General features: G+C 36.1%; 1 protein-coding gene across 1 annotated transcript in view; it reads right to left on the bottom strand.

The window, feature by feature from the left end:
• Positions 1-19,138, bottom strand: part of BTBD8 (BTB domain containing 8) — a 145,154-nt gene that overhangs the window by 20,602 nt on the left and 105,414 nt on the right. The window contains 4 exon segments of the mRNA XM_072649072.1: positions 2,935-2,996; positions 5,464-5,593; positions 6,421-6,558; positions 7,460-7,642. Coding sequence (XP_072505173.1) covers positions 2,935-2,996; positions 5,464-5,593; positions 6,421-6,558; positions 7,460-7,642 — 513 coding nt within the window.

The following is a 19,138-nucleotide window of genomic DNA, read 5'->3' as shown; positions in this document are numbered from 1 at the left end:
CCTGAAAAGACCTCTCAGTTATCGATGAAGTGTAATCCCAGCATTTTTAACTTGGTTCTGTACTTCACTCTGAATCCCAGGTATTTAAAAAGTAGTGAAAGCACTTGATTCACTTCATGTTTTTGTTTTCATTTATTGTGCTCTGGATTAATGCTCTGCTGTGAAAAACATGTTCATGACACCCGGTTTATTGGAGTCTGCCATGCTGTCTTGGCAAAGACACAGAAATAGCTACAGCAGAATGCCCTTTGATAGGATGTGGCTATTCGTGGTGAAAGTGGGTCTTCACAATCTATAGGAGGCCACACATCACTGGAGATGGCCACTGGAAGAAAGATCTGACTAGTTCTACTTGACTTTAGAGGCAGTTTGGCATAGTGGATCCAATGAACTTGGAGTAAAGACACATGGGATGCTAGCTGCCTGACCCTGGGGAAGGCTCTTAACTTCTCTGTGCCTCAGTTTTCTCCTCTGTAAAGTATGTGTACCAGTAGATGCTAAGGCCCCTTCTAGCTCTAAATCTGTGATGCTCTGAATTAGGAGCAACATGTTCAAATATATATATACATATATACAGTTAGTTAAAGTAATAGCAATATACGTAACAAAAATCCAGTTGGGAAGGTATTCATATTGCTTTACATGTAAATTATGTAATCCTTTACAAAAAAACAACTTTTTTGCATCTTCTGCCTTAATACTTGTTCCTTTTTAAAAAAATTGTCAGAGCCATAATGAATGGCCCCTTAAATTCCCTTCCTGTCCCCAACATAGATGTGAATGAAGACTTTATAGTCTCCCCATGAGTTTTATGCAATTGGTGCCAGTACTTGGGGAAGGGGAGGAACTTTACCTGTGCACGGACTTAAGACTAGTTCAAGTAAAAGTACACACATTAAAAAAATAAAATAAAAGCAATTAACATCTTACATGCGCTTCTGTGTTCCTACTATCACTTTTTTCCTCGTCATTTTTAAATATATAATTATAACTACGTCATCCACTCAAATACTCTAATGCCTCATCCTGGAGTGTATCTTTGGGTCTTGAAGATTTTGCCAGTTTGTACTGAACAGAGCACTAGAGGTGGAGTCACAAAGATCTTGGACACTTAGCTGAGTGACTGAACAAGTCACTTAACCTTTCTCTGCCTCAGTTTCCTCATTAATAAAATGAAGAGAGAATGAGGAAGAGGAGAAAGAAGAAGGGAAAGAGGAGAGATGGGAGAGAGTGAAAGAGGGAGAAGAGTGAGAAGGAGGAAAAAGAGAGAACAAGAGAGTGGAAGCAAGACAGAAAGAGAGGAAAGAAAGAGACAAGAGAAGATGAGAGGAAAGGAAGAAAAGAGGGAGGGAAGGAGAGAGCTCTTGAACCTTAATCTCCCCATCCATGCCAAGGATCACATGTAGAGTATGAATACTAGTCTTTGTTGCTTTCTGCTCTTAGATGATGGAGAGAGCTAGGTGGCTCAATGGCTAGAGCCACACTTCAGGTCTGAAGTCAAGACAACCTGAGCTCCAACCTAAGCCCAGACACTCATTAAACTGTACAACACCAGGCAAGTCACTTAACCTCTGTTTGCCTTAATCCACTGGAGAAGGAAATGGCAAAACCACTCCAACATCTTCATCCAAGTATTTATGACCCATCATCTTGGTTCTCTGATCAAACCTTATTTTAAAATATATACTTTAAAGTTAATCACTGAAATTCAGGGCTGGCGAACCTGCGGCCCTCAAGTACGGCAGCCCTTTGACTGACAAATTGGATTTGTCCCATGAAGTTTGGAGTCAGTCAAAGGGCTGCACTTGAGGTCCTAGAGGGCCACACGTGGCCTCGAGACCACAGGTTCCCCACCCCTGGAGCTCTTCCAACACACTGCTACATTGAACGCTGCATGGTATGGACTTGGGAGGCTCTTATACGCATGCTCTCACTGGATCATGAACTTTTATGCTTTGGGGGAGCCTATTGGCTCAACTACAGAAAATCAAAGCACTTCACAGTGAAATCTCATCACAAATGATTTCAGAGCCCAGCCCCATCTTACAGGTCAACCTATCTTACAATGCGATCTGAAATACTCTGGAGCAAGATTCGAAATGCATCCAATTCTTATGGAATTTCACACAAATGAAAATTCCATTATCACAACGCTATACTATTTACCCATTTAGCCTATAAATATAGCGTTCATACATTCATTGGGCATTTATTGAGCACCAACTATGTGCAAGTCTGGGCATACAAAGACAATAATGGAGCTGTCCCTGCCATCCAGTTTGCATTCTGGGGGAAATGACATACAAGGAGATAAATGAATATGAAATATAGACTATATACTAAACAATCTGGGACAGGAAGTGGGACTGACAGTCCTGCAGTCCCACAGCTGGGTCTGGTCTCTACTGGTACCAATCAGAGTGTTTTGGCATTTACATTTGCCAGTTCTGTCAGTTCTCTGGGATGTAGTTCATCTGGGCATGGGAATTCAAATACTTTAGTATAAGGAAAAGAGGAACAAAGGAAAAATGTATCTTTAAGAAGTAGGCCAATTAGAAAATTTTAAGATTGAATTACATCTACAATTCAAGTATATGAATTATTGGTACAGATCCAACATGCTTAGTTGCCAATAGGGCTTTCAAGGAAATGGAAGAGGCATTATACCATCTACCCCCTGAGTCAGCAAGATAATAAGTACTACAAAATAGCACATTCTTTCTAAATAAGCTATTAAAACTTAACTGCAGTAAGGTTTTTGGAACCTTCTATGGAAAATGTCAACTTAAAATGCCAAAAAATATCCAGTGAAAAAGAATCATTAACAATGAAGGAACAGAATTGAAACAGGAATTATTTCAATATTTAATCAAATATGAAATTATTCTTGACAATTTTTTTTTCTATTTGACATATGAAAATGAAGGTATTTACCTGAGAACTACTGAATATCGGTTTTTTGCCAAGTCTTCGATCATCACCTTTATCAAATGCAGCTATAAAAGAAACAGTGGTTTAATTCTTTAGGAACCAATTTTCATAAAAGGAAAGCAGAAGACAGCAGGTAGGAAGGACACATTTGGTCAGAGATAATTTTGGGTTCTTGAAAACTACTCCAGCACACTTCAAAATTCCCTTCAAACTTCCAAATAAAAACTGCATGGTCATAAGTTAATGGCAACATTATGGTCACATCACCTCTGAATGTGTCCTTAAGTGAGATGAAAAACTGAGTCTCATACACAAAAAATTTATAAACTAAGAGTAAGTTTTTAAAATTTAAAAATTGAGATAACTTCAATTAATTTTCCAATTTCAAAGACTCAACAGCTTGTAACAATGCACACATCTTTAAAAAATATTTATAATACCTCCATTTAAAAAATAATGTTAAGACAGATGAATCATAAATATATGTTGAATTTGGGAGAAGGCTGGAGGATGGTGTTAGAATTTGGACAAGAAAATGCAAGGCTCTGTCAATCTAACACACATTTCTTAAAATTATATACAATTTAATAATACGAGTCAAGAGATCTAAATAAACATTTGTATTGCCATAAAAAACATTCATACACAATATACTTTAGGCTAACATTCATGTATTTCTTCAAATAAGAATTCTAATGGCATGATGAAAACAGAAATAACTGGATGAGATTATCAGTATATCGTATGGCTGATGTCTGTTCCTCTGGAGATCTTTTTTTTTTTAAATCTACTCAGATAATGTTGATAGTTTCCATAAATTACATTACTTACATTAAAACATCCAACAAAAAGTATGCTAAGTTTACAGAGGAAGCTACGTAGCAATCTTCTCCATTCTATAGAAACTATGCTGTAGGACAAAGCAGAACCCTGAAATGGCATTGCAGGGGATTGATCTTCGGTGAGCAAACGATTCTTTACATTCACATCCGTAAAGATATTAACACAAATCACTCAAAGATTAGTATACTTCAGTGAGATCATGCTTAAGATTACCCAGTTTCTTCCCTTTTGGGGGCTGTGGGGTGGGGTACCCAATGCAGTATTTCTGCACAGCTTAGGTCTTAGCATACATTTTAATAGATATGAAACTGAAGACAGGTCATCTTATAATACTAACATCTTCATAAACTAGTATTTGAAAATGGGAAGTTCCATGTATTAACCACCTTTATTACTAATTAGACATTCAAAGCTTTGAATGATTTTCCTATAGCTTTAAATAATTAAAAATCAAAACATAATATGAATCTCAACCTGGGGATATGAAATCTTCTAAAAGAGAAAAACAAAAAACAAAACAAACCCCAAAACTTTGCTACCAATCAGGAGAGAGTTTTGAATGACACCTACACCACTGACTGATCCATAGCTTTTAAAAAAAACTATAGAATTTTTAGTGGATAAATACAGGTACTACATGAATTCACAAGAGAAATGCATACCATATGAAAATTCTCCCAAATTTTTAAATGCAAAAAACAAATGACAGAACGTTTTAAACTATGCATTCGTCAGACTGTATTTAACTATACCTCCACAGCATAGTAATAAAAGTAGATGGATTAGATCATTTATCCAACATGTAATTAAGGAATTTAAAAAATGAAAACTACCATCATAAATACTTTTCATTATATGCAGATTTCATGTGTTAAAATTCATAAAATGGCTTGCTTTGTAAAATATATGAAGCAAAATAACATGATCCAAAATGTCTTTTTAAATAAATATTCTTATCAAACATTCCAATATGTTTGCTGTACCATCTGCTTTAACAAAGATGGTCCTGAAGCCATTTTCAGTTCCACACCCTTAACATTTTACTTTAACATTTTTGAAACAAAGAAATATTCAGAGAAATAAATGTTGTTAGTTTGGTTCTAATGTGTCAAGTGGTGTCTGTTAAATGTCAGAGACCACGATGTTGCTCATTAGAGATTCTGCAATAGCACATACAATATCACTAAACCTATCAGTTGTGAAATAAATCCACCTAATTTATACACAACTCACATGAAACAGATTTTATGTAAGAAATGACGAAGCTTTAATAATAAAATATGTAAATAGGAGAAAGTGTATTCAGTAAATTGTTCTATGCAGAAGAAAATTTCCCATATTACTTATCTAGTATTAATACTGTTTTATGTAAATAACATGGGAACAATTTTACTAATGTACAGGAGATAGAAACAGACAGATGTATATAGGAAAAGGGAGTCTTGTCTCCATTTTACATGTGTGCCTAACTAAAGCTCTAGAAAAACAAAACAAAAAAGGAATTCTCCCCAAACTGCTTCATCAGTTTCAAGGCTGACTAAACACACTATCACGAGTTGTAAATGGCCATTTAGTACTTCAGAGAATAAAAGCACCCCGCCTCTAATCCTGGTACTCATTAAGAATTCTCAAAATGTATGGCAAAGCATAATTCCCATAGAAAGATAAAGAATTCTACAGTGAACACACCTGCTTGGATCTTCTGCTGGTCATCTGGTCTCATCAGACTCCAGCTTTCTGTGTGACGAACAGCATAAAAAGACTGAACCAGGAAGAGCCAGAGCTTATCACGCAGAGCCTGGATCTTGCACGTAAAACCCTGTGTTCAAGCAACAAATCAGCGGCTGGGGAGCCACATTGTCATAGCAACCAGTCATTATTCCTTTCAGAATCTACTTACTCCTTAAGCTAGATGAATGATGTCATCACTTAGATTTTTAAGATTGTAGACTACACGTTCCTAATCAAAGCCTACATTAATTCTGTAGTGCTGTGTTAAGTCAGATCTCTTCTGTCAAAGCTGAAACATTGCTTTAAATCGCCAGTGACCTCTTTAGGAATATCTTCCATGGGGTTTTATAATAGGCTAAGTCACTACAAGGTCAAATACTCGAGGGAACAGCATTAGATTTGATTAAATTTTTATCACTCTTGCTGAACAAAATACCACTAGCCTGCAGTAACTTAACAATTAACATTAGTTAATATGTGCATATAAAGCATCAACATCATTTTAATTTTTGTATTTTACTCAAATCACCAAAGAACCCAAGTTTTAAGGCCAGACACAACACCAAAGAGAAAAAATATCTTACAGAAATCAAAATCTGCAAGAATATTTCAGACAAAATTTATACTCAGAAAATTCCATTTGGTAATATCCTTCTTATAGGGATAAATATTATTACCCAGTGGTAGATAATACACTAACCAATGGGGTACTATTGGCTGTTAGCAGTTTAAAACATCTACTATTTCAACAAAAGGAAAACTGGTTGTTAAAAACTATTTAAAGCAAACCATTTAAAATGCCTAATTCCAAATTATCATTACAAATTCATCTGTAGTTCCTTGAAATTCTTAATCTTGAAAATATAATGGAGTTGTATAAATGTTATATTTTTATTGTAACATTTGTATCAATACCATTTCCTTGGTACTTTCAGCATTCAGCAGGGTATCCACAGCCATTAGAAGTAAACAGCTATTCTCAGTGGTGATGTTTTTCTCAATTGCTTTAAGAACTTTGTCCAAGAGATCTGCTGTGCTACTCATTGCTTGTGACTATGGGAAGAAGCATACAAGCATTCACATAAAATGAAATGTACAATGCAATAGCTTTTCTCACAATTCATAAGCTAAGATTAAGCTCAAAAAGTTGACATAAGAAGACTCATCATAACTCTGGTGACATGAATCCAGAATTTAAACCATTCGTTCCTTTTTTCCATCTCCCTCATAAAATTACCAAAAAGTTATGCAAATTCCATTAACTCCACCTGATAAAATAGAACCTAGAAGGTCCTGTTTTACATGGAAATTTTTATGATCTTAGAAATGCTGATGAGTCCTCTACTGAAGCTAGATGGGCAAACAGCCTTATGAAGATTTGGCTCTAGTCAGATAGTTAATTTTGCTAAGCAAACAATCCCATCATTAGTTAAAAACCACAATCCCCACCAAACCATGTCTATGTTATTTTCAGACACTTTGGTTGTTGATAATCTGTGAGCGACAACAACCGGAATAACAGAGTAGGCTAGTTTAACATTGGGTCATATTGAGACACACCAGGCAGCCTTTAATCTGCACAAAGAATTGCCCATCACTACACAATTCACCAAAGGATTATTAAACATTTAATATGTTAGAGACACTATCCTGATAAATAAAGCATGATTTCTACCTTGTCAAACTTACAATCTAGAAGGACAGATGAGGCAAGTACATAACAACTGTACAAAGCAAATGATGACAAACACCATAAGGGAAATATAAAATAATATGCAGGTCAAAGGCAAGAGAATACCTAATTGTGGGGAAAGGTGATAAAGAAGGTGGCATTTGAAGTTGGTAACATTAAATTTATTGAGACTGTGTCATTTTATATATAAATATTACTTTAAAATGTTACATAATACAATCAGCAGAAGAAGGTGGGAACTGAAAAGTAGCATGACAGTACCTGTAAAAGAAGAGCAAAGTTCTCACTCTGTATGATCTGGGAGAAGTTTGCCACAATAAATGCTATGCATTCTTCTTGCAACCTAGATGCCATGGTCAATGCTGCTTCAGTCCACTTCACTCTGGGAAGGCTGATGATTAGTCTGTCACTTTCCATCAGAAGGAAGGCAGCATTTTTGTCATTCTTAGATCAGAAAAAAAAGGAGTTATAAGAATCATCTTCTGAAATCGTTTTTCTAGTGTTTTGAATGCTTCTGAATTTATAGTCGATAAACAGGTGAAGCATGCAGTAAGTGCCTACTATGTGCCAGGCACTGTTCAAGTTCTAGAAATGTAAAGAAAGGCAAAAATACAGTCCCAGGTCTCAAGAAGGGCAGAATCTAATGAAGACAAGTTGCCAATGTCCACATACAAATAAGATATAGGATAAACTGAAGACAGTCAACGAAGGAAAGACATTAGTATTAAGTGGGATTAGGTGAAAGTTAGCTGGGATGTGGAAGTCAGGAAGGCCCAGAGGTGAAGTTAAGGAGGGAGAGAATTCCAGCCAAAGAAAATGCTCACAGTCAGGAGATGAAGCATCTTGTGTGCAGAACAGCAAGGAGAGCAACGTCACTGCATTTCAGAACACGTGAAAGAGAATAAGGTTATATACAAACACAAACAGTAAAAGAATATAAGAAACTGCCAAGGCAGAATGGGGTGAGGTTATGATGGCTTGGAAAGCTAAACAGAGAATTATTCACATTTGATCCTGATAGAGAGTCACTGGAGTGACTGAATGGGGGGAGGAGGGTGACATGGTCAGGCCTGTGCTTTAGGAAGATCAATCTGGCAGCTGAGCAGGGGATGGACTGGAGTAGGGGAGGCAGGGAGATCAACTAGAACAAAGCAGAATGGTGGCAGTGTCAGAGGAGAGAAGGGGCTCTATATAAGAGAGACTAGAAGGGATAAGGGAGTGGGAAAGAGATGAGAGTAAGGAGTTGAGGATGAGGGACTGGGAGAATAGTGGAACCCTTGATAGTAAAGTCAGGAAGAAGGTAAGACTTGAGGGCAAAGATAAAAGAATTCAAGTTTTGGACAGGTTGACTTTGAGGTATCCATGGGATGACAGTTCAAGAAGTCCAAAAGGCAACTGGTGAAGCTAGATAAATACATCTGAAGATTGTCTGCACAGAAACAATAAGTGAACCCATCAGCACATGAAAGCACATGAGCTCCCGTCACCAGAGTTGATGAGATCATCAAGTAAAATAATATAGAGGGAGAAGAGAAAGCCTAGGACAGAGGTCTGGGGGACTCAAAGAGTGGGCTGACACAAAGGAGACAGAATGGTCAGACACAGGATGAGAACCAGGAGAGAGCAGTGTCATGGAAACGTAGAAAGAAGACAAGATCAAGGGAAGGAGTGCGAATGAAGGCTGCACAGAGGCCAACAAGGATGAGGAGTGAGAAAAAGCCTTTAGATTTGGCAATGAAGAGATCACAGGTAACTTGACTGAGAGCAGTTTCAGTTGAATGATAAGGTCAGAAATCAAGGGAGGGGAGGAAGGGAGAGAGAAAGAGAAACAGAGAGAGAGAGAGAGAGAGAGAGAGAGAGAGAGAGAGAAAGAGAGAGTAGTGAAGGAACTCATTATAGATGGCTTTTTCAAGGAATTTAGCCACAAAAGAGGAGAGAACTATAAAACAGTAGGTAGTGAAGATGGATGAATTAAATGAAAATACAGCACTGCTTCCCCAAAATAACAGCCAATAGATGATGAATCTCACCCTTCACCCTATTTTCTATACCTTAAGTTTGACCTAATTTTAGTAACTATCTCCTCCTACCCCCACCCTCCACAATTTATTGCTTCTGATATGATAAACTTACGTATATATGTACATGCACATACACAGAAATCCATATATTTATGTATGCTTGCTCAAGTGAATATACAATCTATTGCTTTATATCACTGACAAATAGGTTAAATAGCACAAGGCCAAGCACAGATCCATTCCACTAGGCTTACTGCCATGCTGACACTGAATCCTTAACAATCACTTTTTGAAATCAGATGAATTTATCGTCCAATTCACACCTCTCTATCTTCTCCACAAAAGTACTATGAGATGCTTTGTCAAAAAACTATTCTACATCTATAGGTCATCTAGAGCCACTGCATTCCACTTGCAAATTAATATATTTATCTCATAAAAATGTAAATGAGGTTTGTCTTGTGTGATCTATTCTTGATGAAGCCATACTGGCTTTTTGTAAACACCGCTTCCCTTTCAGGATGTTAACCCACCATGACTTTAATGATCTGTTTCAGAATTTGCCAAGAAACCAAAGTCAAGTTCACTAGTCTACAGCTTACAAATTCTGTTCTCTCCCATTTTTCTTATCCTCATCTTGAGGTACTGCTGTCATTTTTTGTAATTTTTCAAATATAACAGATAATGGCTCAGCAATCAAAGTTATTAGTTATTTTAAGACCTGAAATTATATTTTATCTAAGCTAATGATTCTGGATTCATCAAGGGCATCTAGGTAGTACAATCTTAGGTATCAATAACCATTTTTGTTTTGTCATTTCCAGTTAAAGGCCATTCTACTTTGCAGAGAAAATAGAAAAAAAAGCAAAAATTGAGCAGCTCATCCTTCTCTATGTTACCAGTCATCACCGGCTTATTCTTCTAAGCCAAGGTCCTACCCTTCTAAGACATTTTTTTCTCTTAAAAAACCCCAAAACTCAAAAGTCAACCCTCTCTGTTACTTCTAGCTTTTGTGCCAACCTCAGGCATGCTGACTGCTCTTGAGCATTCCTAATTATTTCTATGGGGTTGAGCCATACTCTTAATACGTCTCTTTTGTTACCTGTTAGATTTCTTTTTGAAATCTAAGTTGGTTGGTGGATCTCCATCAGTAGCTTCAGCCAAATACAATTTTCCTCCTCATTGGAATTATTTGCCTTTATGTCTTCAAAATTTCGTTCTAAAGCATCTCTCAAGCCTTCTGAGCTAACTTCCCCTGGAGCCTATCTTCTGCAGCCTCTGAAATCCAACTTCCCAAAATCTAGGGCACATGTCAAATTATACCAGGAAGAAATCCCTTGAGAGACTAAAGTGAAACTGACAGATCTATGAGTTAAGCTTAAAATAACAACCACCCTACCCTACTGCTAACAACAGTGGAAAAAAATCACATCTCACTGTGAAGAAAAAACTAAACAAAAACAAAACAACTCCCTTCAGCCAGTCTGAGTTAATTTTGCAAGGAAAAAAAAAGACTGTGGAAGAACATAATGTGAGATTAGGTTGAAAAATGTCCCTCTTCTCTTCTTGTTCCTTTCAAGTAAAAGGCTGTTCAATAAGGCCTTTCTCAAGTAACTTTAGATTTAACTGACTCATGTAAAGGAAAGAACTTCCACTACAGCTAATCACAGGAAAGAACTACAGTGTCCACAGTAAAGAAAAAGACCTAATTGGGGCAAAGGAAACATCCTTAACTGGATTTGATTCCTGAAGCAGTGAGCTCTAGAACTTAATTCCTGAGGCCTTAGAAACAAGAAATCAGTAAACAAACAAACAAAAAGGACTTTTATGATGCTGGGGATGACCAAGACACAAACCCTAAAAGAGAATTATTCAAAAACATCTGCAATCAAAAAAAACCTCAAAAAAAAAAAGTTTTGCCTAAAAGAAACAATTAGAATTCTTCAAAGAAATTGTACAAGAGTTTTAAAAAGAAATGATAACAGAAATGAGAGCTATGGAGGAGAGAACTGAAAAAAGGATCAACAGCTTAAGAAAAGAGCCTATTAATATATTCTCTAAAAATCAAAATTGACCAAGTAGAAATTGACTCCAGCAAACAAGAATTCTTACTGCAAAGTAAAAAGAATAAGAGAACCAAAGAAAACATAAAATATTTCATATAAAAAAAATCAAGAGATGATTTAAAAATCGTGATTACATGGAATTCTGCATCAAAAATAAAAAGAACCTCATATTTCAAGAAATCGTTAAGTTATCCAGACATTCTACAAAGAACAAGAGAACAATGTGAAAATAGAATCCTCCAATCACCTCCCAAAAGAAACCACAAAATGAAAACTCTGAAGAATATCACTGCCAAAATTCAGAACTTCCAGACAAAAGAAAAACTGCAGGTGCACCAGTGCCCTGAGCCTTACATCTCCTGCTAGGACCAAGATCTTCCACCTGCCCCCAAAAAACCCCTTCCCTTTATATCAGCGCAAGACATTTTCCACCTCTTGCTGCTAGCACAATCACCCAAGTGGGATGTGGCAAACCTCCTGTGCAAAGAAAAGTAACCCCTCCTTTTGACTACAGGCCTTCCCTCCTTGAAGGTAGAGGAGTGATGCCCTCCAGTCAATGATAAACACTCTCACACCTCCCATACCCTTCACATTCCAGTGACTTTGAATTCCTATAGATCATTATCCAAACCCCATTCCACATTCACTTACCACCCTATTCTTCATTCTTACCCCCTTCAACCCTCCCCTCCTACCCCAAAGTTTCATCCTAAATCTACCCAGTCCTTCCACTGTACCCTCTGAAATGTGGATTTTATTGGTAACAACCTTCTTTTCATTTTAAATCTATTAAATCTATTCTTTACACCTACTATCTCAGGAGTAGGCAAACTATAGCCTTAAGGTCACACATAGCCTTCTAGGTCCTTGAGTGCAACCTTTTGATTGAGTCCAAGTTTTACAAGAACAAATCCTTTCAATTAAGAGATTTGTTCTGTAGTGTTTGGATTCAGTCAAAGAGCTGCCCTTGAGGAGCTAGAGGGTCACGTGTGGCCTGTACTAGTTCTTAACTAAAATCTGGGACCCCTCTGATGACACAGCCTCTTTGTCCACCCTTTCCAGGACACTGCACCTTCACTCATTCTCCTCAGTGGTTGAGGTAGGGAATTGGATTATTCCTTGCTCCACATCACCACTTTCAGGTTCTCTCCCCTCTTCCATCATTCAGTAATCTCTCTTCTTTCAAGTTTCATGCTATTCATATCTAATCCAATCAATCCTGGCAGCTGTAGTCAACAGACCCCCAGGTCACTCCCCTTCCTTCTTCAATGAGTTCCATGCCTGGCTCACAAATTTTCTCTCCTCCCCAACTCCTGCTCTCATAACAGAAGACTTCAACATATATACTTATTCTCCCTCAAATACCTTAACCACTCAATTCCTCAACCTACTCACCTCCTGTAAGCTACTCCTCCACCCTACCTCAGTCACACACAAAGACCCACAAATGCACCACCTCCATGTTCAAGAATTCTGAAATCCCTGTGTCTGATCATAATCTATTGGCTTTTCCCCTACTCCAGCTATAATGTGACCTCCAATCCCTTGGTCCCTCAGTTCTCTCCCACATCATCTTCCCTCCACTAGTCACTCTCCCCTTTGCCCCATCCTGACTCCTTACTCAATCAATTCAACTCTACATTCCCTTCTTTCTTGAATCTCCAACTCCCACATCACATCCCTGATTCTCTTCAGTCTCCCTTCTACTGGCTCATCCCCTACTGCTTACGAACATACACATGGCCCTCTCTCTCCTGAAAAACAAACAAACCTTTGAACCTTCCACCCCTGCTACTGCCCTCTATCTCTTCTGCCCTTGGTAGCAAAACTCCTCAGAAAGGCTATATTCAATAGGTGCCTCTATTCTCTCTCCTACCACTCTTCTTATCCATGACAAAACTGATCATGTTTGAGGATATGAAACCTAACTTAAAAATGTAGAAAAGTAGAAATATTATACATACTCTTTTCTGGTCATAATACAACAAAAATTATAGTAAATAAAAGACCAATAAAATACTAAAAATAATTTGGAGACAAAATAACTTACTCCTAAAGAAGGGGTGGGTTAAATAACAAATCACAGCAACAATAGATAATTTTAATCAAAATAATGACAACAATGAAACAATATACTAAAATTATGGGAATGCAGTCACAGTAGTCTTGAGAGGAAAATTTATATCTCTAAATATTTTTATTAACAAAAAAAAGAAAGAACAGATCTTTGAGTTGGGAAAATGATGAAAGAATACTAGGAAATCAACAATTAAACATCAAAATAGAAATTCTGGGGAAAAAAAATGATTTGTTACTTTGATTTTAAAAAGAACAGGGAAAACCAAATCTTCATTGTTAAAAATGAAAAAGGAGAATTCATGACAACTGAAGAAAAAATAAAGAACATTATTATAAACTGTTTTGCCCAACTACATATTAATACAACTGACAACTTAAATGAAATAAACATACTTTTACAAAAATGTAAAATACCCAAATTTATAGAAAAAGAACAGAAAATTTAAACAATCTAATTTTAGAGGAAGAAACAGAACAAACTAGGACCAGATGAATTCACAGGTAGAATTCTATGAAACACTCAAAGAACAATTAATTCAATATTATTTTTTAAACTAAATTACTTTGTTTTCAGTGTTCCATAATCACTTCCAAATATCTTAGATTTTTTTTCCCTCCTTCTTCCTCTTTCCCCCTTCTCTCCACTCCCTCCCTGAGATGGCACACAATTTTATATAGGTTCTACACATACATTCCTATTAAATACATTTTCACCTTAGTTATATTTCATAGAATTAAAATGAATGGGAGAAATCATAAAACAAAACAAAATACAAAAGAAAATGGTCTGCTTCATTCTGTGATCAAATTCCATACTTCTTTCTCAGGATGTGGAAGGCATTTTGTTTTCAAGAGTCCATTGGGAATTGTTTAAGTCATTGCATTACAATGAAGTACTAAGTCTACCAGAAAAATTCCATGCACACTGTGGTTGTTGCTGGGTACAAAGTTCTCCTGGTCCTGCTCCTTTCACCCAGTATCAGTTCATACAAGTCTTTCCAGGCCTCTCTGAAGTCTTTCTGTTCATCATTTCTTATAGCACAACAGCATTCCATTACATTCATATACCCCCTTTCCCAGCCATTCCCCAATTGATGGGCATCCCCTTGATTTCCAATTTTTGGCCACCACAAAGAGAGCTGCTACAAATATTTTTGTAGGTGTGGGACCCTTTCCCGTTTTTATGATCTCTTGGGGATACAGTCCTAGAAGCTATGTTGCTCGGTCAAAGGGTACACACATTTTTGTAGCCCTTTGGGCATAGTTCCAAATTGCTCTCCAGAATGGTTGGATCAGCTCACAGCTCCACCAACAATGAATTAGTGTTCCAACTCTCTCGCATATTCTCCAACATTTATCATCTTCCTGTTTTGTCATGTTAGCCAATATGATAGGTATTATGTGGTACCTCAGAATTGTCTTGATTTGCTTCTCTCTAATCAATAGTAATTTAGAGCATTTTTTCACATGACTATAGATAACTTCAATTTCTTCCTCTGAAAACTGCCTGTTCATATGCTTTGATCATTTATCAACTGGGGAATGATGTGTACTCTTGTACATTTGACTCGGTTCTCTATATATTTTAGAAATGAGGCCTTCATCACAGACACTAATTGCAAAAATTCTTTCCCAGTGTTCTGCTTCCCTCCTAATCTTGGTTGCATTGGGTTTGTCTGTGCAAAAACTTTTCAATTTAATGTAATCAAAATTACCCATTTTGCACTTCATAATGTTTTCTTATCTCTTGTTTAGTCAAAAATTTCTCCATTCTCCATAAATTTGATAAATACACTATCTGTTACTTCCCTAATTTGTTTATAGTATCAGCCTTTATATCCAGATCATGTACCCATTTGAACTTTATTCTTGTGTACTGTGTCAGGCATTGGTACCTATGCCCAGTTTCCACCACACTGTTATCCAGTTTTCCCAGCAACTTTTGTCAAACAATGAGTTCTTATCCCAGAAGCTGGGGTTGTCGGGTTTATCAAACAGTAGATTGCTACATTCACTGACTACTACTGTGTCGTGAGTACCTAACCTATTCCACCTATCCCTCTGTTTCTCAGCCAGTACCAATCAGTTTTGATAATTGCTGCTTTATAATACAATTAGAGATCTGCTAGGGCTAGGTCACCTTCCCTAGCATTTTTTTTCATTAGTTCCCTTGATATTCTGGACCTTTTGTTCTTCCAGATGAATTCTGATATTATTTTTTCTATATCTAGAAAATAATTACCTGATAGTTTGATTGGTATGGCTAATTCCAACATTATACAAATTGTTTGCAAAAACACCAGAAAAAGATATACTAAATTCTTCCTACAAAATAGGTATGGTCCTGATACATAAACAAGAAAAATTAAAACAGTAAAAGAAAAAGATCAATATCTCAAAGGACCATAGATGCAAAAGTGATAAATAAAATATTAGCAAAGATACTACATGACAATAATTCAACTCTGTGGATGTATTTATGTGTCAAGTGTGCTTTTTGTAAAGAACATATCACTGAATTTTTTAAAAATCCATTTAGCTACTCACTTCCATTTTAAGAGTGGGTTGATTTCATTAACATTAAGTTATGAGAGTTAATTATTTATCCCCACTGTATTATCTTACAGTTTTCTTTTCTATACTCTTCTTTCCCTGTTTATTTCAACTTATTTCACTTTTTTCTTTTAACCTCTTAATTACATGCTCTTTAATAATAACAGCTAACATTTATATAATACCTTAAGATCTACAAAGTGCTCTAAATATAATTATCGAAGATTATTTATTATAACCAGGTTGCATTTATATCAGAAATGCAGAATGGGTTTTATATTAGGAAAACTATATATTTAACCATATTAATAACAAAATTAATAAACATCATTAGACTTTATTACAATGAGGCAGAAAAGGCTTTTAACAAAATGCAACACCATTTGTGAAAAAAAAACACTCAAAAACGTCGGATTAAATGAATCTTTAAAATGATAAGTAACATACATCTAAAACAAACAGCTAACAGTATTTGTAAGAGGTAAACTAGAATCCTTTCCAATAAATTCAGGATAAAACAAGGGTGTTCACTATCATAACTTCTATCTGATGAAGCACTAGAAACTAGCAATAAGAAGAAATTTAGGGAATAACCATAGGTAAAAAACAAAATGATCATTTTTTTATTCATGATATAGTGTGCATAAAGAATCCTTTTGAGTCAACTAAAAATTAGTCAAAACAATTAAAAAATTCAGCAAACTTGAAAAATATAAAATAAATCCAGATGCATCATCAGCATTTCTAGATAAACTAATAAACCCAGAAAGAAGAGATACAAAGCCAAAACAGAGAAAGAAAATTATAGACCAATTTCCCTAATGAAAATAGATGCAAAAATTTTAAACAAGATTACAGCAACATATCACAAGAATAATACATTATGATTAGGTGAGATTTATACCAGAAATGCAGGGCTGGTTCAACATTAGGAAAACTATCAACATTATTGATCGTATCAACAACAAAACTAACAGAAACCACATGATTAATCGTATCAACAACAAAACTAACAGAAACCACATGATTATCTCAATAGATGCAGAAAAAGCTTTTGACAAAATACAACATCCATTCCTAATGAAAACACTGGAGAGCATAGAAATGGAGTCTTCCTTAAAATAATAAGCAGTACCTATCTAAAACTATCAACAAGCATTATATGCAATGGGGACAAGCTAGATACATTTCCAATAAGATCAGGGGTGAAACAAGGATGTCCATTATCACCACTGTTATTCAATACGGTACTAGAAATGTTAGCTTTAGCAATAAGTGAAGAAAAAGAAATTGAAGGAATCAGAATAGGCCAAAGAAGAAACTAAGTTATTACTCTTTGTAGATGATACGATGATATACTTAGAGAATCCTAGAGAATCAAGTAAAAAACTATTTGAAAAAATAAACAACTTTGGCAAAGTTGCAGGTTACAAAATAAACCCACATAAATCACCTGCACTTCTATATATTACTAAGAAAGCCCCACAAGAGATAGAAGGTGAAATCCCATTTAAAGTTATGGTAGATACTATAAAATATCTGAGAGTCTACCTGCCAAAACAAACCCAGGGAATATATGAACACAATTACAAAACACTTTACACAAAAATAAAGTCAGACCTAAATAATTGGAAAAACATCAGTTATTCATGGGTAGACCGAGCTAATATCATAAAAATGACAATTCTACCTAAATTAATTTACTTATTCAGTGCCATACCAATCAAACTAACAGAAAATCATTTTCTAGAGCTAGAAAAAAATAACAAAATTCATCTGGAAGAAGAAAAGGTCCAGAATATTAAGGGAAGGAATGAAAAGAAATCCTAGAGAAAGTGGCCTAGCTATATCAGATCACAAATTGTATTTCAAAGCAGCAATCATCAAAACCACTTGGTACTGGCTAAGAAACAGAGAGGTAGACCAGTGGAATAGGTTAGGTACTCAAGACACAGTAGTAGTCAATGGCTATAGCAGGCTATTGTTTGTTAAACCCAAGGACCTCACCCTCTGGGATAAGAACTCACTGTTTGACAAAAACTGTTGGGAAAATTGGATAATATTGTGGAGGAAACTGGGCATAGACCAATGTCTGACACTGTACACAAAAATAAAATCCAAATAAGTATATAATCTAGGTATATAAAAACTGATACTATAAACAAATTAGGGGAGCAACAGATAGCATATTTGTCAGATATATGGAGAATAAGAGATAGAGAACATTATGAAATACAAAATGGATAATCATGATTACATTAAATTGAAAAGTATTTTGTACACACAAAGCCAATGCCACCAAGATTGGGAAGGAAGCAGAAAACTGGGAAAGAATTTTTACAACTGGTATCTGTGATAAAGGCCTCATTTCTAAAATGTATAGAGAACTGAGTCAAATGTACAAGAATACAAGTCATTCCCCAACTAATAAATGGTCAAAGGAGGTGAATAGGCAGTTTTCAGAGGAAGAAATTGAAGCTATCCATAGTCATATGAAAAAATGCTCTAAATCACTATTGATTAGAGAGATGTAAATCAAAACAACTCTGAGGTACCACATCACACCTATCAGATTGGCTAACATGACAAAACAGGAAGATGATAAATGCTGGAGAAAATGTGGGAGAGCTGAAACACTAATTCATTGTTGGTGGAGCTGTGAGCTGATCCAACCATTCTGGAGAGCAATTTGGAACTATGCCCAAAGGGCTACAAAAATGTGCATATCCTTTGATCCAGCAATATTGCTTCTAGGACTGTATCCCCAAGAGATCATAAAAACGGGAAAGGGTCCCACATGTACAAAAATATTTGTAGCAGCTCTCTTTGTGGTGGCCAAAAACTGGAAATTGAGGGGATGCCCATCAATTGGGGAATGGCTAAACAAGTTGTGGTATATGAGTGTAATGGAATGCTGTTGTGCTATGAGAAATGATGAACAGGTGGACTTCAGAAAATCCTGAAAAGACTTATATGAACTGATGCTGAGTAAAATTAGCAGAACCAGGAGAACATTATATTCAATAACAGCCACGGTATGCAAGGACTGTTTCTGATAGTCTAAGCCCTTCACAGCAATGCAAGGACCTAAAACATTCCCAAAGGATTCTTGGGGCAAAATGCCATCCACATCCAAAGAAAGAACTAAGGAATCAGAACACAGAATAAAGCAGACTATTTTCTCTTGGGTTATGTTTTGGTTTTTCTCATGGTTTCTCCCA

The sequence above is a fragment of the Notamacropus eugenii genome, chromosome 2 (genome assembly GCF_028372415.1).
Source record: "Notamacropus eugenii isolate mMacEug1 chromosome 2, mMacEug1.pri_v2, whole genome shotgun sequence".
NCBI classification, from domain to species: Eukaryota; Metazoa; Chordata; class Mammalia; order Diprotodontia; family Macropodidae; genus Notamacropus; species Notamacropus eugenii.
The sequence above is the reverse complement of the archived record's forward strand: the minus strand, read 5'-3'. Positions and strand labels throughout refer to the sequence as shown.